The 20809-nt window shown below is 41.3% G+C and overlaps 1 protein-coding gene and 1 long non-coding RNA gene across 2 annotated transcripts; both read left to right on the top strand.

The window, feature by feature from the left end:
• The first annotated feature begins 527 nt into the window (after positions 1–527).
• On the top strand, positions 528–4003 carry LOC123088351 (disease resistance protein RPM1-like). Its single transcript, XM_044510542.1, has 2 exons — positions 528–734; positions 1036–4003. Exons 1-2 carry the CDS (start codon positions 619–621, stop codon positions 3953–3955), a joined length of 3036 nt encoding a protein of 1011 aa, XP_044366477.1. The 5' UTR covers positions 528–618; the 3' UTR covers positions 3956–4003.
• A 753-nt stretch (positions 4004–4756) lies between these two features.
• Positions 4757–5611, top strand: LOC123088355 (uncharacterized). Its single transcript, XR_006441856.1, has 3 exons — positions 4757–4925; positions 5023–5129; positions 5523–5611. It is a non-coding gene; the product is annotated as an uncharacterized lncRNA (long non-coding RNA).
• The last annotated feature ends 15198 nt before the right edge of the window (positions 5612–20809 follow it).

The raw sequence follows: 20809 nt of genomic DNA on the forward strand, positions 1-20809 counted from the left end.
TTCCAAAATGGGGAAACAAAATTATGGTCTGTGCGAGGGTTCCTTGCTACAGGGCACCACATGGGATCCTGATTCAGGCACAACGGGGTCACATCGATCAGTGCCACCATCCCGAACCCCTCCCGCGCTGCCCCAGCAACCGCGACTCTAGTGATAGTGATGGTTGTTGGTGCCCATCGATGGTTCCCCATTTGCTTTTGCCAACGCGCTGCATGCGCACATCCAAAAGCTGCGTTGCTACGTTTTTCTAATCATCTGCTTGCTCACAACTTTTACTACTAGTGCTGGCTTTTGCGACTTACGAGGAAGCAGGCACGCTTGCTAGTACCAAGTGGATTATGCTTGGTGGATTTGATCCAGTAATCAGGCTGCAAATTAGCCCCATGGCAAGCACGTGCCATGCGCATGCTTGTTCTCATCTAGTAGTAGTGTAGATAACCGTTGGGAGAGAAGAACAATAACCCTCGTACGTCCTCGCGCTATAAAAGCAGCGCTGCAGCTAGCATTGTTTCGCTACACCGAGCTCACTTCTTACTCCTAGCTTCTTCGTTCCTTCTACTCCTCAACATCCTACCAAAGTGCTGTTTGTGAGAGGATCATATCGGCTGGCCGGAGATAATGGCAGGGACGGTGCTGAGCATGGCGAGGTCCATGATGGTGGGCGCCATTAGTAAGGCCGCATCCGCTGCCGCCAATGAGATGAGCCTCCTCATGGGTGTGCGCAAGGATATCTGGTATGTGGACATGCATTTCCTTGTTCAGGTCGTTTAATCCCCACAGCCTCTCATGTCCTTTTTTTCTTTCTGTTTAGTCCATCTTGTTGGAGACACGCTTGTTGCTTATATTTCTGCTTGAAAAAGAAAAGAAAAATGTTTTACTCAACTCTTATATATAGAATGGCACATTGATACCATGTATGTATTGTAGGGCTTCGACTCTCTTCATGTAGTTGCATATAAATTTCTGTATGTTGCTGCGGAATGGAACCAAGCGTGTTGTAACTTGTAAGTTTCTTTTTGTATCTTTGTTGTGCAGGTTCATCAAAGATGAGCTGGAGACCATGCAGGCTTTCCTGGAGGCTGCTGAAGCAATGAAGGACAAAGACATGCTACTCAAGGTGTGGGCCAAGCAAGTAAGAGACCTGTCCTACAATATTGAAGATTGCCTTGGTGAATTCATGGTGCATGTGGCAAGTCAAAGCAAGTTGCGGAAGATGATGAAGCTCAAAGACCGCCATCGAATCGCCATACAGATCCGTGATCTCAAATCAAGAGTTGAGGAAGTGAGCAGCAGGAACACACGTTACAACTTGATTGAGAAGAGCCAACTCACTAGAACCATTGACGAGAGGAATTCTCGCATGGAAGATATTCGCAATCAATCAGGTAGCAACATAGATGAAACTGAACTTGTGGGGTTTTCCAAGCCCAAACAAGAGTTGATAAATCTTATAGATGTCCATGCCAAAACTGGCCCCGCTAAGGTAGTATGCGTGGTTGGCATGGGTGGCTTGGGTAAGACTACTCTTACAAGTATTGAAAACTTTTCATGTTGTGCTTGGATCACTGTCTCGCAGTCATTTGCCAGGATGGAGCTTCTCAAAGTTATGATCAAAGAACTTTTTGGTGATGAAGCATTGAAGAGGCAACTTGAAGGGAAGGTAGTGCGAGCAGATGATCTGGTTGACTACCTTAGGAAAAAGCTACATGACAAAAGGTACTTTGTTGTTCTTGATGATGTATGGAACATTGATGATTGGATGTGGATCAGTAGTTCTGTTTTTCCTAGGAATAACAACAAAGGTAGCCGGATAATGGTGACAACACGAGATGTTGGCTTAGCTGAGGAGTGTGGTTTGGAATCTTCTAGATCTCTTATCTACCACCATGCACCCCTAGAAACAAAAGATGCCATAAACTTGCTACTAAGGAAGGCTAGGAAATGTAAGGAAGACATGGAAAATGATGAGAACATGAGAGAAATAGTTATGAAGATAGTTAAAAAGTCTGGACGGTTACCCCTAGCTGTACTCACTCTAGGAGGCTTGCTTGCCACCAAAGTGGTAACTGAGTGGCAGAGTATTTATAACCAGATCCCCTTAGAGCTAGAGAGCAACCGAAGCCTTGAAGCAATGAGAAGGATGGTTACCCTGAGTTACAACCATTTGCCCTCTCATCTTAAGTCATGTTTTTTGTATTTAAGCATATTTCCTGAGGATTATGAAATCAAAAGGAGGTGTCTGGTTGAAAGATGGATAGCCGAGGGCTTTGTTATAGCCATGCATGGGGTCAGTGTTATAGATGTTGGGAATAGTTACTTTGATTGCCTGATAAATCGAAGCATGATCCAATCATCAAGTGTGAACATAGAGGGAACTGTGAAGAGTTGTCGAGTCCATGATATCGTTCGTGATGTCATGATCTCAATTTCTAGAGATGAAAGATTTGCATGCTCGACATGGGATAATGTGAGTGCAATAACAGGGGAGAACTTCCGTCATGTAGCATATCATGGTGGTGAGCACCCAAATAAAAGCATGGATTGGGGGCATGTCCGGTCATTAACAATTTTTGGTGAGAGATACATGAAGCCGGCCCATTCGCTTTTTTTTCCCGACTTCAAGATGCTTAGGACCTTGGACTTACATGATGCCCATTTTGAACTCACACAAACAGAATCCAATGCTTTAGGGTTGTTACATCATTTGAAATATGTCAATATCATTGGCCATCCTGGTGAAGGTTTATATGTTCACAAGCTCCCAAGGTCCATAGGTAAACTACAGGGCTTGCAAACTTTGGACATTCACAATAGTTATATCGCATCACTACCAACTGAGATCACAAAACTACAATGCCTTCGTAGCCTCCGATTCAGGAAAAGAAATATGCGTCATATTTTATGCCTACATTACCCTAAGATCTGCTTCATGTCCGCATTTTGTATGCCTTTTGTGTTCAGTCCTTTAGTTAGTCATGCCGATCGTATGAAATTTATGATGGATTTTCACATGGTCCGGACTGGCTGTTTGTCCAACTCCAATGGTGTGAGGGTGCCCAGAGGGATCAACAACTTGAAGGAGTTAGAGATACTAGAGTATGTTGACATTCAGCGAACTAGTAGGAAAGCAGTTAAAGAGCTTGGGGAGCTAATAAAGCTAAGAAAGCTGAGTGTTACAGTAGGGGCAAGCAAGCAAAAGAGCAAGATACTGTGTGAATCTATTGAGAAGCTCACTTCCCTCCGCTCTCTTTATGTGGAATCTACTCCTTGGGGAAGTGGTATCAAGTGGTTGCATTCTATTTCCTCTGTCCCCCCTCTCTTGAGGTCGTTGACTCTGCATGGTGATCTTGGGGAGATGCCTGACTGGTTTGGGGATCTAGTGCATTTGGTGAAGATTTTCTTATGGTCAAGCCATCTAGCAGAAGGAGATAAAAGTATGAAAATACTGGGCGCACTTCCCAAGCTCATGTCCCTTAATCTTTGTTATGGCTCTTATGCTACAGAAAAACTAGTCTTCAAACAAGAAACATTCTTAAACCTCAGGTATCTTAGTTTTTTCTGTGAGTCTCAACCGAGAGAGTTGATATTTGAGGAAGGCACCTCGCCCCAGTTGGAAAAGATAAAAATCGTACAGGGCAGGTTGGAATCAGGGGTTACTGGTATCAAACACCTTCCAAGACTCAAGGAGATTTGGATTAGTCACGCTGCTCAAGTTGCGAGGCTTGGTGTGCTGGAAGGTGAGGTTAACGCCCACCCCAACCGTCCTGTGCTGCGACTTTCCTTGGAACGACGCCACCATGACCTGGATCAGCACATCGTCGAAGGATCCGGTGTACAAGCGGAAGCAACGGTGGAGTCATCCGTTGCGGCGGGAGAGGACAGCGACAGGTCAGCATCTCGCAGATTTGCTTCTCGATCTATGTTTTCTCTCTTTTGTTCAAGCAGTAGCAGCTGAGATGTATGTTATTAATCTCTCTCTGTCATCTCTTACAGCGAAGATGACCTGCGCTGATATTCTCAGCTTCATTCCCTTGTCTGCTCAAATCGGCTGCATATATATATATATATATATATATATATATATATATATATATATATATATATATATATGCTCGCATCAGAGTTCCTCGCTCAGGTCGCCGCCTTGCAACACCTTGCTTTCATGTAAGTACCTGTAGATCGAATCTCTCTCTCTCTCTCCCTCTCTCTCTCTCTCTCTCTCTCTCTCTGTTTCTAATTGGTGAATGACAGCCACCACCCCTGCTGATTTGTCAATCTTTTTGTGCACACCAACTGTTTGTCTCAATGTCTGCAAGGGGTTATGTTTGCTCTAGTGCCTTAAATTTGACCTGCTTACCTACCACTGTCTGAAGATATCAGTTCAATGTTGTGTTTGTCACATTCCTGTTTACCTGCTTGACATGTACAGGGTATCTTACACTTGTATCAAGTTTCCAAGGCCGCAGCCTTCAAGTGGTCGCGTTTTTTGTGTCCATAGTCTTCTGCTTCGATTCTCCTTTCAGATTTTATTAATTTGCTCTGATATTGTACAGAAGAAAAGAAATCACACTTTTCTTTATACTTGATATGCATTATAATTTGTTACTTGTCTTCTCCAAACAGAAGTACTAGTTCTTTTTCATGTTAGTTTTGTCTCTTAGACTCTCACCATTACCAGTTTGGCTGCGCTTGTTTCTTTTACATAATTTGAAGCGCCCTTGTTGCCACAATTTACAGGAGGTTGAAATTTGGCAAACCTCGGACAAGGTGGAGCGTGGCACGATCAAACACATGATGCAATTGACGCGACTTATGGCGGCGCATTACCTGATTTTCTGCTGAAGGATGTATAATATCAAGGAGCCAACTGGAGGAAGTCATAACCCATTTAAGTTATAGAGTTGGGCACCGGCGACGTTCGACAGGTCAGTTGTTCAGACAGTATACAGGTACCAGCTGAGATGTATGTACGCTATATTATGTACAAGTTTTGATTTATCTAATTATTTTTTTGTCTTGCAGCAAAGATCGGCTGCACATATGCTCAACAATTTTTTTCATGCTGTCATCCCTACTTCGCTTCTTCAACTGGATTGCCACCACCTTCTGAAAGCATGCAATGTTTGTCTGTAAGAGCTCATGTTTGCGGCTCCGCGCTACTGCCTTTGGATTTTAACTGGTTCCATGTTGTGTTACATACCTGATTACCTGCTTGACATGAAAAGAGTATCTTACAGTATTAAATTTCCATGGCTGTACGTGACTTCTCTTTTTATCCATGCTCTTCTGCATAGATTTTCCTCTCATCTTTTATTTCCTCTAACATTTTACAGAAGAAAAAACACACTATTTTTTAACATAAACCTGAATTCCTTAGTTGTTACTTGTCCTCTTCACAGTCCACATATAGGTAGTTCTTTTTCATACCAGTTTGATCTCTTAGAGTTTCACCTTTACCAATTGCGGTCCTCTTATTTTTTTTATAATTTAATAAAGCACCACTTCGTTGCCACACTTCACAGGAAGTTAGAATTTGACAAACCTGGGACAAGCACATTACCTGATTTTCTGCTGAAGGTTAATAGGAAGGAGCCAACTGGAGGAAGGCCAAATCCATGATGCAATTAATGCAGCTTATTTAAGTTGGGCCCAGGTTAAGCTCATATTCCTTCTCTATCCCAGTGTATATTGTTGGGAAGAATTAGTGCTTACAATATGGTGGCATTTCCAAATGTTAGGAACCATGATATATAAGGAGGACCTGGAGCAACTCTGGCTGATGAGAATTGAGCAGGGTGCATGCATCTCCAGCTGAAGCAAATGAAACATTCCAGACATCCAGTGCTTGAAAAGGACAGTGAATGTTCTGAAGTGTGGACTGTAATCACATCGATAAGTGGTCAGTTCATCTACAACTCCTTTTTGTTGATGTCGTGTTAGATTTTCCATATGAATATGTACTAATTTCCATTCCTGGCACCGTTTTCAGCTTGTGAACATGCATCTGCTGACGGAATGTATTCCTAAGTAATGCCCTGTTATTTAATGTCAGCTGGGGAGAAGACGTGGAAAATGAGTCCAGCTCGCCAAGTTCTCTGCTGGCTGGTGGCCTGTGATATGGTGCAAGGTGAAACTGAGAGGGATCTCGATGTTTCTCCACTGCGAATGGAAGAAGAATGCATTGATCTTGGGGCTTTGGTGTAATGGAGGGGAGTAGCAAGCTGCACTTCTACTCAGAAGGAGTATACAAGTTGCAACTATTGGCCAAGATGAGAAAACGATTCTTGAGGAACACCTACTCTGTTTTCTAGTACTCTGTTTTTTCAGAGATGTCTAGTTCCTCTCTTTCTGTTGCTGCCACTATGCTTGTGCTTGTTTGTAATCAAAGAATGAGGATTGCATGTGTTTTTATCCAAGTTCCGTCAATTTAAAGAATATGTTCAAATTCTTTCCACTCTAGAACGGCAATGAACGGTCTGACTCCATGTGGTCCGTAGTGCGGAGCGGACCAGTCCTGTACGTAGTACAAAATCAGCCTGATGAGAATACAGACTTACTCTGTTTCTAGCACTCAGTTTTGTTGAAGATGATTAATTGTTCTCAAATTCTTGCTGTCACTACGCCTGTGCTTGTTTGTAAACGAAGAATGCTGATTGCATTTGTTGTCATCCCATTTCCGCAAAATTTGAGTTGGTGAAATAATGCGCCTCGTCAGTTTCGCTTTGCCAATTACAGTTTGTCAGCAAAAGGCCACGCGACGGCAAACAAAACCCATAGGTTTACTTTGGGCGCAGTATTTTCCATATGTAATTTTGACCATGCATTTTGACCAGGTTTCCCCATTTCAACTGTCCATAGTTCCATGAACCTACTGGCTAAATTGAGCAATCAGCAGACTGACTATGACAAAGACCAGGAGAGTGACCGCGGCACGCCTCACTAAACTCATCACCAGATGCCAAGCGTGCGCGCTTGACTTGGTTCGTTGCACGCTGCTCCACCAAATGCAGCAACCGCGCGGCGATGGATGATCTTCCATGGGCCATTCTGTGTTCTAGACTTTTTTTTTCATTTTATTCAGTGCCTTTTAAACAAATTATGTTTGTTCTATATTTTTTTCAATGCTATAAATTCAAAAGCATCTAAATTTTGTTTTTGCATGGAAGATTTTTGAGTGCATGATGTCCCTGCCAATTTTCAGCACACTCGGACCTCTGTGTAGCTCTCAGGAAAAAAGAAATGGGGTCTGGGTTCCTGCACTGTTCAGACCATTTTCTGAGAGCTAGTCAGATGTGCGCAAAAAATTGGCATCCACCTCACACACTAGAACACCTTCCATGCAAAAGAAATTATGAGTTTTTTGAATTTTTCTAGTATTTTTTTTATTTTACTGTTCAACAAAATTAGATGGGTTCGAGTGCAGAAATGGATATTCGTGTTCCCCATGCCCTCCATCTTATCACGAATGCAAACTACAAATGTTCCCTGACAAGCATGGAACAAGACTCGACCTTCTTCGTAGGACATGACATGCTATTTTTTGAAGTTAATTTGCCAAACAAGATGAAGCTCTGCCATTTATTTATTTAGACACATTACAACTGAGCACCCTCCCAGCCCTCTCAGGACATCAGCATTTCAGCCATCAGATCTTGAGTCAAAATCGTTTTTGACCGTTGGATGGTCGTTTTATCCCACGTTCTCTTGCTAAGTGGGCTAAATGTCCTAAAGGGCAGCTGCTCCGATGGCAATTTCTCAGCACTCTGGTTGATTGGGCCTAGCTGCCCCACAAAGCCCACGAAGAAATTTACACATCGGAGAAAAGGGCGAGCGACTACTCTCGAGAAACCTAGATACGCCGCCACCGCCACTATCGTCCACGCTATCCCTCCCGTCACGCGCCCCCACGCCACCTCGCCGCCGGCCTCCGCCCCTCCTATCCTCTCCCCCAAAGCCGCCGACCTCGTCTCCCACCCTCTCTTCCTCACCTCATCAGAAGAGAAGAGAAGAGAAGAGGGAGATCGACCAGGTCAGGCGCAGGCCATGGCGGCGGCCAGATCCGCCACGGCCGCAACGACCTCGCCAAGGATCGGGATATTTGCTTCCATGGAGATCACGACCAACGACCAATCCGTCATGCGTCACCTTCAACGACGCCGCGGCTCATCGGTGATGCAAAAGTGAACCAGGCCGCCACGAACCCCGTCGACACTGTCTTCGATGAGAACTGTCAACTGGCTGTCACCTGCTAATTTTCCTTTCTTTGTTTAGGGGCAGTCTTTTTTTTTTTTTGCATGGTAAGGGCAGGCCTTCTGTTAGTTAATCAAGTTTCTCAGGTTCATGGGTTTGTGTTATGGTGTTTTGTGCTTGTGTTGCATATATATTTAGCACAGTAGTATCAACAATATAGACATGCCCAGAACCTTACATCCCTGCCATCTCTTACATTCTTCAGTTGTCAAATGCCCAACCACCTATTCAGATTCCTGCATCTTTTTTCCAGTTATTTTTCACATTGATCTATGTATTATGGTGAATCCTTCAATCTAAGATTCCATAAGACGATATAGATGTCTGGGATTAATTGAAGTACAAATATGTACGAGTTGTTGGATAGAGGGTTGGCCAGAATTCCTCTAGCAGTCAGCACACGAGAGCCAGGACGGTGGCGGTGGAGCCTCCGGCGTCAGGGCACCGCTATCGTCGTTCCCGCTCCATATACCACCAAATGGATTCATTGACCACTGCCTGGACGAAAGCAAGGGAACCCATCCATATTCGTCTGATGTGTTCAAGAAATCATCAGTGTTGTCATACTTGACCGGATGATTAACAGGGTCAGTGGATACACACCCATATTTGACAGGATGATTAACAGGGTCAGTGGATACACACCCATCTTGTCAAAATTAAAATAATATTCTGCTGGTACATGTTTGTGTATATGATTAGAGATGAAAAAACTGAGTTGTGATGCCTGTGCATTAGTAAGGTTCAGGAGTTTTAGCTGGTGGTTTTCAAGATCAATAAGATTCGTTGATTCAGTAAATCCACAATGCACAAGAATTTTCTGTCTATATTATTGTACAATGAAAATGTCTTTCTGTTTTTTTCATTCTAATGTAATTACTATATAGTCGCTCCGACTCTTGTTTTTGCCACTGTTTACCATTCTGTAGGAACCATAAGCAATATATGGCAAATACATCTTCCTAATTGTAGAATCGTGCACGCTTTTTGGGCACACACGTACTTATATCATAATATGTAATACTAACAAACAGATGATTTAGGGGGTGTTTGGTTTAGGGACTTTTTAGTCCCAGAGACTAGGAAAAAGTCCCTAAAAAGTCCCTAGGAACCAAACGGGAGGGACTTTTTCTACGGGGACTAGAAAAAGACTCTATTAGAGAGTCTTTTTTGATTAGTCCCTGGGACTAAAAAAAATCCTAGGACTTCTGAACCAAACTCCCCCTTAACAAGCCAGATCCACTTGAGCAAATGTACCCGCCACTTTCTTGGGACATTTAATTGCCCATAGAATCACCCCAGCTTTGATAGCTGGGACTGGAAGGACATTATCTGTCTTGTTAAGAGTCTTGATCGTATATACTAAGAGCATATGACTCCACATACTAACGATTTCTTATGAAAAACAATCTTCACAAAAACTGATCCCTACCTAGGTCGACTCACATCAAAACCATTGGCATTCAGTTACCTCTTATATACAACCTCCACCTGGGCCTAGGACTGATTACTTAGACCAGTATTATTTATCCTTTTATTAGATAAATAAATATGTGTGCATAGGTGAATCATTGATTTGGGAATGATGTTGATACTTGGTACACAATATGATATCTCTTAATACGATAGTGCATTTCCCTCGACATTTTCCCTATTTTTACTGATCTTTGATCTTTTTTTTACACAAAACAGAATGGAATTCTTGGATTTGAAGAAATTTCCCTTGCGCCTCCTGGCAAGAAAATTGACTGTACGTTCAGAAAAGAATCATGACATTTGCATCGATAGTTTAACTTTAAATATGGCACTAGATTAAAAAAATCTACTATAAAAATGACACAAAATAGAAAAGTTTGCACCATGCAGTGGCACTTAAAGCCTGCATCTCTCATATGATAATTTGCAGTATGAATTTATGCTTAAAGTGATTAGATGGACCTAGAAGAAATGTACAGCCACTGGCACATTTTTGTAGAAGGTTATAAAATTGGAAACAAACTGTAGCGCTTGCTTTACTGTTATCTTCCATTTAAATTATAGCTTTTTGATCTTGTCATCTTTACATGTTGTTTAGCATCCTATGCAGCTTGACTTTGATTCAAAGTGCACGAACCTGAATGCAGGCATCATTTTGACTGGAAGGCCTTTCTTTTTTCATTCTTTGGGATCAGTAAACATCATCATGTAATTCAATACCTGGATGGTTTTGGGCAGCTTTATAATTTAGTAAACAATATTAGCACCACACTTAATTGAAATATTTTGTGTGTTTCTTGTGCTCACATTGCAAACTCTTAAAAACAAGATGACAAAGAATTTGGTATACATTTCGTAATTAAATTTTTGTCTTATATTGCAATTTATATTATCATCAATGATTGTTTGATGAATGAAATTTCTGTCTTATATTATCAATGATTGTTTGATGAATTTATATTACCTTTTCTAACATAGTAAAGCTATAGAAATATCCACTAATTAACTTGTGGGGAGATCAAAAACACGCTTACTCAATATCATAAATAATGAATGAACTTGTACAATAATCAGTTGGGTACCTTCTTTTAGTTTGAGGGGTTCATAATTTGTACAGTGTCATTTTTAAGTTGAACTATGTATTGTTGTTCCATGTATTTGTATGCAGTGTTGTCCCACCCTATGTTAATTTACAATATTTGACAATAATTGTTATGTATTTTTCATTGTGTATATGTCCAGTTTAGATATTGTACCATTTAATTTTTATATAGTTTTAATAGAGTTTTCTTACAAATATTTATATTATTCTTTTATCAAAATGGATTATTGTGCAAATAGATTCTATGACTGAATTGCATCTATACATATATGTGTCACTATGTCATCCTCCTACTTTGTTTATCATGAAAGTACTACTCTCTCTGATCCATATTAATTGACGCGGGTTTAAATATATTTTAAACCAATGTCAATTAATTTGGATAGGAGGGAGTATCAAGTTTTGTTGAATTGTATATATTACTAAAATCCAAATCATTCTATTGATAAAATGGACGGGCGCAGCAACGCGCGCCATTGATGATCTAGTTAGAGACATTACAACCGTGCACTATTCCGGCCCTCTCAGGCCATCAAGATTTTCAACCGTTGGATTTGGATTTATGTGAGTTTTTGACCGCTGGATCTTCTTCCATTCTTGTCTGGGCTTCTGTTGCCGCACAGTTCACGCTACATGGGCTGGGCCGCTGCTCTGGCAACAAAATTCTCGGCCTGTTGTTAATTGGGCCTACTAGGCCTCAAGTCAGCCGTATGTTCTTTTTTCTAATTGGAAAATAGGGCATCGATCACATGCTCCGCGGAGGCCTTGCCGGCAGGTAGGGTGATGCAGGTTCAGGGCGATGGCAGGGGGCGGCGACGGGGCAGCTAGCGAGCCGTCGCGTGTTGTTTGGATTCCACTAGCCGGGGATTGAGGGAGCATTAAGTGCAATGGATGCCGGGGATTGAGGATCTTTAATGGCAATGGATGCGCCGCATTCGCCTCAGCGAATAATTGCAGGCCCGTTATCATGGCGTTCCTTGCTCTTCCTCTACTCCTCCCTGTGTTCCATTTAATCTCTACCATCCTGTTGTTCCTTCCTCACCCTCCATACTTCGACAAATACTTTTTGACGAAAAACAACATTGTGCTGATTTCATTCATTAAGATAGGATGAGTCACCCCAAGAGATACAGTTCAAGATTTACAGAACGGCTAAGAGCCAGAAAGGAGAAGTAAAAGCTATACAAATGGAAGGAGGAAAGAATGCTATCCTGCGCCAGTCCATTGAGCTCCTCTAAATCCAGCGATTCTCCAAGAGTTGAGCTCGTTGATGGTGCTCTCAGCGACCTTCAGGAATACCTTGTTATTGAATATATGGTTGTTTCTTTCACTCCAAACATGCCATGAAACCGCCATGATTAGAGATGAGAGATCCTTTTTCCTGCTTGTGCCTATACCATCTAGAGCCTTTAACCACCAGTCCGATAGAGAGCCATCATGAGCAGTAGGCAAGAGGTTGAAGGGAAACTTGTATATCGCCAAGCAATAGCCCCAGATTACAGCCGTGAAAGGGCAGCTAGCTACAAGGTCATGGTTGACTAATTTGGTTGCTCTTCTTCATCTTCGTTCTGGCAGTCCTTCCTCCTACATCGCATCTGGCTAGGTGGTGATGGCGGCAGGGGCATATTCCTCTCCTCCTCGATTCCTTCCTCTTTGTCTACAGTATAACGAACGCGCCCGCTGGAGCGACCTGGTTCCCAGGGAGACAATGGGAGGGAGCACGATCTGACCGTGAAAGGATTTGAGCCCCTACACCGTGGAGGTGGCGCATGAGGAGGATGAATACAAGCGCTCCAATTCTAGGTATCCAGATTCAGTATCCATGGCTGATTAGATGATTCTGTTGGAGGTATGAGTATTAAATTGACAGTGCCTTTTTGTCTTCAATTCCTTCAGTTTTTTCGTGAACATTTCTGCATATTGTGCTTGTATCTTGCCGCATCTTATTTCCCATTTTTGGAAATTGGTAGTACATACAACTAGTATCAATATGAATGTGAATGAAGGTCCTCATGGAACCTCTCACAGATGGACTAAGGTCCGACAAGGCAAAAGTGGCTTGAAATTCCACATACATAGTAACTCATACAATATGAATGTGAATTAACTGAAAATGAAATTAATTAACCTTATACAGAGGCCAGTGTAAACATTATCCATGAGTAATCGTTGCTACGGTAGATGGATCACCTGGAGAGCACAAGGCTTTAGTGTTGTATAACCATTTTGTACTTTCGTTCTTCCTTTCTTTCTTAATGGATAACAAATAAAGCTCTTGCTTGTTCTGCAGAATAAAGACCAGTGAGCCGAAGAGGTTAAGTTTTCCTGTAGTACTTGTCTTTTCCATGTTTTTGACCTGTTTAGAGTTGTAATGATGTACATGCTAATTGCCAGGAAGTGGGCATGTAAGAACAATGAAACAACTTGCCTTCTGGTATTAGTTAACTACGTACTTTTTTCGATAAAGGGCGATTTTATTATCTCAAATGTAGCATCAAGCAGATACAAAGCATTATGAGTAACACCCGGCCTCTGCATAACTATGATGCACACGGCCCAATATGAAGGTCTGACAAAAAAATTGATGAAAAAACCGACAAATCGGCAACAGTAGAGCCCTATAGACCGACACTATGCCTATGTCGAAGGAGGTGGTGGATCGATCCGAGGTTATGTTGCCACCCATGTTGGGAAAAAACCTCCATAGCCACCTGCTCCAATCGCATACAGACCGCCTTGAACAGCGGTTGGTCCTCCGGTCGTTGTAACATAGACCACATACGTAGCAATTGTGTACAGTGGAAAATAACCTGTAGAGGAGAAGCATTTCTTCCATTAAAAACAAAATCATTTCTACATAGCCAAAGCGACCAAATTAAGGCATACGCTCCCACCCTTACTAGCGTTCTGAACCTATTTGAAATACCGTCCAACCAATGACCAAAAATATTGGCAACAGTTGTGGGCGGATACAAATTTGACGCTATTTGGATGACTGACCACGTAGAATGCGCAAACATGCATTGGAAAAGGAGGTGTTTGATTGTCTCGTCATGAGTACAAAAACAACACTTCTTACTCCCTTGTCAGTTGCGTCGTGCGAGATTGTTTTTGGTTAACACAACCCCCCTACGAAGATACCACAAGAAAATTTTCACTTTTAGTGGAATCTTGGACTTCCAAATTTTCTTGTTATTACTCACTGGTACCTCAGAATGTGTGAGCGCACGATACATAGAGTCTATAGTGAAAGACCCTGATGTAGTAAGGTTCCAGCAAAACACATCCCGACCTTGTGTCAGGTAAATCGAATCCAGTCAGGATAAAAGATTATGACATGACACAAGTCGGGGGCTAATCAAATCCCGCCTGAACAAAATATTCAGCGGGAATGAACTGAGCACTTGCGCAATAGTATTATTCTTATCGTGAACAATGTTGTATAAGCCTGGATATTGTTCTTGGAGACTGGCATTGCCTAGCCAGACGTCTTCCCAAAAACGAATCTCCGACCCATCCTTTATCGTGAAAGACCCAAAGCGAAAGAGATGTTTCTTTGCCGCCATTAGGCCAGCCCAAAAGTGCGAATCGCCAGGTTTCCAAAATGCCTGGGACACCGACTTTTGACCTAGATACTTGTTGCGCAACATGGTTTGCCAAACACCATTCTCAGTAAGAAGTTTGAACAACCATTTACTGAGTAGGGCCTCATTTTTGACCTGCAAGTCATGAATTCCGAGCCCTCCTTGGTCTTTCGGCCTACAAACCACGCTCCATTTGGCCAGCCTGTATTTTTTCTTTTCACCGTCTCCTTGCCAAAAGAATCTGGATCTAAAATAATCCAGTCTTTTTAGGACCCCTTTTGGGAGTTGGAAGAAAGAAAGCATATAGAGAACCATATTTGTGAGGACAGAGTTAATCAAAACCAACCGTCCTCCAACTGAGAGTAGTTTTCCTTTCCAACTACTCAACCGTTTCTCTAGACGCTCCTCTACATACTTCCACTCCGCAATGGTGAGGCGTCGATAATGAATCGGTATTCCCAGATATTTGATCGGGAATTGGCCATGTGCGCAACCAAATAGGTCAGCATAATCGGCCGCCGCCTCAATGGCTTCTCCAAAGCAGAACAATTTGCTTTTATTGAAGTTTATTTTGAGACCCGACATTTGTTCAAACGCTGAAAGCAAGATTTTCAGGTTTCGAGCCTTGTCCAGATCATGTTCCATAAAAAGAATTGTGTCATCGGCATATTGTAAAATAGAGAGGCCACCATCCACAAGGTGTGGCACTACTCCTGCAATCTGGTCGTCCTGCTTGCCGCGCTCAATCAGAATCGCCAACATGTCAGCGACAATGTTAAATAACATTGGGGACATAGAGTCACCCTGCCATAGTCCTTTTTTTGTCTGAAAGTAATGACCTACATCATCATTGACTTTGATGGCCACACTAACTCCAGTTACAAAATTGTGGATCCACTGGCGCCATTTATCGGAGAAACCTTTCATCCTTAGGGCCTATTGAAGGAAAGACCAATTGACCTTGTCATATGCCTTTTCAAAGTCAATTTTGAATATCACTCCACTCATGTTTTTTCGGTGCATCTCGTGGACGGTCTCATGCAGGATTACTACACCATCTAGTATATTTCGTCCTTGCATAAAGGCCGTTTGGGATGGACGGACAACACGGTCAGCTATCAAGTTTAACCTATTCGTAGCCACTTTTGTGAAAATCTTGAAGCTAACATTAAGGAGACATATGGGTCTGAACTGCTGAATCCGTTCAGCCTCCTTAATCTTCGGCAACAAGACAATCTCGCCAATATTGATTCTGAATAGATCAAGTCGATTGGCATGAAGACGATTGAACAACTCCAAAAGGTACTATAGAATGCCATATCCATTCAGTTCTCATGTTTAAAGACTATAGAATGCTTATTTTGCGTGCCATTTGATTCAGAAGAGGAAACCAAGAATGGAGAGTACCATTTATTTACTTGAGAGCATTGATACTAAATTGTTTGTTCATTGTACTTCTAACATAGCTTGACATTTCATCCACGTACGTCGATATTTTTGGATTCTGCAGTAAATCACTGAACCTATTAAACATAGTCCATATATTTGTCTCGTTTATTTCCCTCTCTTTTGGTTTTCAGGTAGCAATAATTCATATGCAGTCTAGCTTGTAATCTGGATTTGTATTTTCCCTCACGTTCTTTAACTAAAGGAAAGCCTAGATTTGCAGAAACATAGCCTTTGAATCATCTACTTGACAACATGTAAACCTTTTTTATATTTTATATGAACCTCAAGTAGTATCTATGGTGTACTTTCAGTATTTACAATATGCGCTTTTACTTACCATATGCCCTTTTCCTGCATTTTTTTTCTTTACAGCAGATTAAGTGAGTAAAAGCAACCAATGGCTATATATGCACGGGTTAGCAAACTATTAAGTATAATATATAGGAGCCTATCGACACCTTAAAGTTATTTTGTTGTATATATCATCATCAGTATTTTTCTTGTTCTGATCATATAGATTATCTTCCTCTGAATCATGTGGAACATTTTCAGATATGTAGTGTAGTACTACATGAAGGTAATGCATTAGGTACCACTGTTTTTTGCTCTCTAATTTGTGAGTGGCAAGGAAGGCAATGTTAGGTAAGGCATCCAGTGTATCCATGGAATGTTGCAACAATGGATTGTGCGTGATGGGTTTGCATTTCATCTGTTGATTCTGAACTTCTCGTGTTTTACAAAGGACGCCTTTCTACATGATTTTCATATTACATTCAAAAAGCATGCATTAGTTGTTTCTAAGTAACAAATATCGTCATCCTCCAGATGAACAATTGATACCTTGTCGTACACTTAACCCAATAGCCATGGTGCCTGAGTATGATATTCCTAAATTTATAATTACCAAGCATTACTTGTTTGCTTTCTGCAGGAGAAAGGCAAAGTAAACAACCTTCAATGAGCTCCTTAGATTTCTTTTGTCTATAATTAATTATGACTATCACCATTAATGTGTGTCATTGACACTAGAAAGGTTGCATCAATTCCGTCTTTCATGTAAATTAGAAGAAACAGTTGGATATCAAATGCTGAAAGACAATGACACTGAGAAGGAGTTGGAGGTGGCACTAGTGAAGCTAAAGGCAGTCAAGAATGGCGAGCACAAGAGCAATTGAAGTATGCCAAAACCTGTGAGCCACCATAAAGACTAATCCATGTTCAGGATAGGAGAGGAAAGGCTATAGAAAACTAAGAGCCACAACCTTATAGAAAATGGTACAATTATGTTTGTGATACTTCTATTATTTTATCCACAATCTGTCACATTTGAATTTTACTGTGGCCTGATGTTTGATTTACCATAAGGTAATTGCTATATGAGTTAAAATGACACTTGCCATAAGGGTGTCCATTGCCATATTGACCAATAATTCGAGGTGAGCACCAAAATCATTCTTGATGTTTATTGAATAACACTTACGTTGATATTGGTATGTTTATGTTGATCTTTGCAATTTTACTTAGATCTCTTATGAATTCTTGAATTACAATAGTCTGCAAAGGGATCGAAGCCCATGGTCCCTGCCCCCATACACACAACCCATATTCATGTATAGATTCGATCCTTTGGTACCGATGTAGATCATGGAACTCTTTTACTGGGTCATGGAAGTAGGGTTTAGGATTTGTAACCCCAGGAAACATAGTAATTGAAATTTATTACTCCCCACCATGGAGACATAAATATTCCAATAAAATTGTCTAATTCTTAGGTGGAATCCAAACACCGCCATAATATGTTAGGTAGCCTGCTGACAAGTAAAATCCCTCCATATATACACATCAATCCCAAACATTACACCATAGAAACAGATGGGCGCTGCAACGTGCGCCATCAATGGTCAAGTTCATTGTAAAAAGGAGAAGTTTTACAACCTAACAAGGATCAGAAGTAGAAAAAGTCTTTCCAAAAGAAAGATAGCACTACGCTACTCTCCTGCAAGAATCAGGGGATTCACCTCAGTTGCAATCTTGAAGTCCGATACGATGGGGCTGGAGGCAGGATCGTGGAGATATCCAAGAATTTCACTCCTTCCCCAGAATGCAGCCGGTGTATGAGGTTATAATGGGAGCATGGCTCTCCCACAAGAATTGATATTCAATATTGAGTGTACATGCCAAGGTTAGATGGTGACAATGGATCAGAGCACACATGTATTGTGATACCTCTCTAGAGAAAGGGAAATAAATAAAGGTTCGGTACGACGTAAAATCCAAGATTTGGTCATAAAATTAATTGATGGATAGCTAATGTGCTCAACAACATTTCTCGCTCTAAGCATGAGCTGCACTTATAAAATGCAGAGTCGCTACTTCTTGTAGCCTCTATCTATGTTATAAGCATAGTACCGGCAGCCAAACAAACATGAACAGAGTCGTGGCGCTAAAGAGGGGACATAGCAGTGACAATTGGGATGGGTTCGATCAATGCAATTTGTTGAGAAATATGGATGGGAGGCATAGGGAAACACAAACTTCTCCAAAAATCATATACCCCCTCCATGCAACTTAATTGATTGCAGCAATTTAATTGGCTGCATGCATTCTCTTTAGCATGCCTGGTCCGGCGTATTGACCGGAGCATTTTGCTGGATGCATGCTCCCAGTTGTAATTAACACGGCAAACTGGAGTAGAATCGAGGAAAAATACTTTCAATGTAATTGCTGCGGCCATTTAAATTCAAACGGTTTACCGAGGTTCATGGGCCCTTTTATCCTAGATGGAGGAAGTAAGATGTAAAAAGAGGTTTATGTCACGTATTTCTATGGAGGCCATGTAGCGGTAACGCTAAGGTAATGGTAGAAGACAGAGTATTCTGGTAAGAATCAGGGACAAACTACTACAAGGTGGCTAAATTGAAGAAGGAAGAAGAGAAATGTCACTTCATAAAAAATGGCTCAATATTTCCTCTCCAATTGAAAGTGCAATAATAGTTGATGGCTAAATTTTAAGTCATGTTCATAAAAACACTCAAAGGTAACTATAACTTTTTTGTCATGTTCATGCCATATTTGTTGCACTTGTACAGACTTCTATATAACATTTTCACTTTTCCTGGACCAACATATTATTGACAGAGTGTCAAATGTTGTTTTTTGCTTTACAGAAAAGTGTATTTTACGAAGCGATAAAAATCATAAAATATCCCTACTAAGATTTTCGTAATAGGGAGAACATTGTGGAGCCAAACCTGCAAAGACGAACCGTTAGGGCTAACAAGTCGCGAATGCCCCGCGCCCAGGTCCGGGGAATGCTATTAGGGCGTGTGGAGCTTACAGGTACCCTTTGAACGCATTTTTGGCCCTTCGCCTATATACCCCCCAAAACATCAAATCTATTGTCGAAGAATTTTTATGCCGCTACCTCGACTGGAACAAGGCAATCCAATCTATAATCCTTTTCTGATACTGTGCGGAAGGTAGCTATATCCAGAGCCATCTTCATCAACCTTGCTGTGTCATGGACCACATTGATGGGCTTCCTCTCTCTGCCAAAGCAAACATGAATGGATAGAAGCAACGAACAATCGGAAGGTTGTAGGCCACATTCTTTCCTATAATCAAGGATGACATGTCAATTGGAATCTTGAAGGCTAGCTCACTAAGGGGCGGTGGGTAGCGTTGATGTAGATTCGAGGATGACACTCCTTCCACAAATTTCAGATGGTATATGACGCTATAACATTGACCATTGTTTTGGGTTTCAGTGTATGCTCGTCTCCCACAAGCTTGGCAACTTGGTGTTGAGTCTAGAGTCTAGGGTGAGACAGGGAAGTGGTGGCAGAGCACATGTGTAGCCAGTCCTCTTTTGAGAATGGTAATTAAGGCTCAAGTATGATGCAAATTCCGGAAATGAGTGAAATAGATAATGTGCTCACCAACCTTCTCCAATCTATAAAAGACACACTAGTCTTTGTGGTCTTTCTGTAGCCTTCATATTATCAAGATAGTACTAGCAGCCGAACGAACACATATGGAATCGAGGATCCCAATCGAGAGAGCGGTGAAAAAAAATAGGTTGGATCAATGTAATCAATGGAGAAATATGAATGGGAGGCATTTGGAATACATCATCTTGAAAAATTATATGGGACGTATGGATAAGTATAGTTCTGTCAAGTGGATGTCCAGACTCCGGTATAGCTCCCCCATGTTACTCTCGCTTTTGCCGGAAAACGGACCTCCGAATCACGTCACATGGCGATAAAGGGTCCCCATTGTATTGCAAAATTGAACAAAAATGACCGGTCAAACATATATCGCTGTTTTGCGGGTCTTCCTTGTAGATGAATGTAGAAGTTCAAAACATCTCAAACATAATAAAAATTGCATTGAGATTGCTAGACCACCAAACTACCATATGTCTGACAAGCCGTTGTCACCACTGCCCTTCATAAATAGGCATCATAAAAAGTCAGCTCTCTCTCGGATCACAAATCGGGATCAACAAAAGTATCCACTTGACCAAATTAAAACTCCTCTCAAGTCTTTGTATAATATTTATTAAGACAAAACAATCTCTAACTAGATCTGGGATTGCTCACCGCATCTCCACCGGACATATAAAATACTCCCTCTTTATCTATTTATTTATTTATTTATTTCAATAGTAGGTATTTTTTGCGAAAAGCTTAATGACATATATTAGTATCATAGGTCCTTACAAACGTACCTATATAACTGTTGGAATTATTGAGCTTTAGCCCATTATTATTTTTATAATTCCTAGGGACTTACTTCGTGTGGTTGCTGCTAATAGCTCAACTTATGGGATTAATGAGTCAGGGATGTATCTAAAGCTTGCGAAAATACATATATGCAAGTACATGTATTAGTAAGATGGGATGGAAATATATATATTAGCAAGTTACTTTTACAGTCCATTGAT

This window comes from Triticum aestivum, chromosome 4A (genome assembly GCF_018294505.1).
Source record: "Triticum aestivum cultivar Chinese Spring chromosome 4A, IWGSC CS RefSeq v2.1, whole genome shotgun sequence".
NCBI classification, from domain to species: Eukaryota; Viridiplantae; Streptophyta; class Magnoliopsida; order Poales; family Poaceae; genus Triticum; species Triticum aestivum.

Bases quoted from the DNA above. Each gene is read 5' to 3' on its own strand.
- LOC123088351 (XM_044510542.1), top strand. From the start codon at position 619: ATGGCAGGGACGGTGCTGAGCATGGCGAGGTCCATGATGGTGGGCGCC. The intron at 735-1,035 runs GTATGTGGACAT...TTTGTTGTGCAG, and splicing joins GGTGTGCGCAAGGATATCTG to GTTCATCAAAGATGAGCTGG.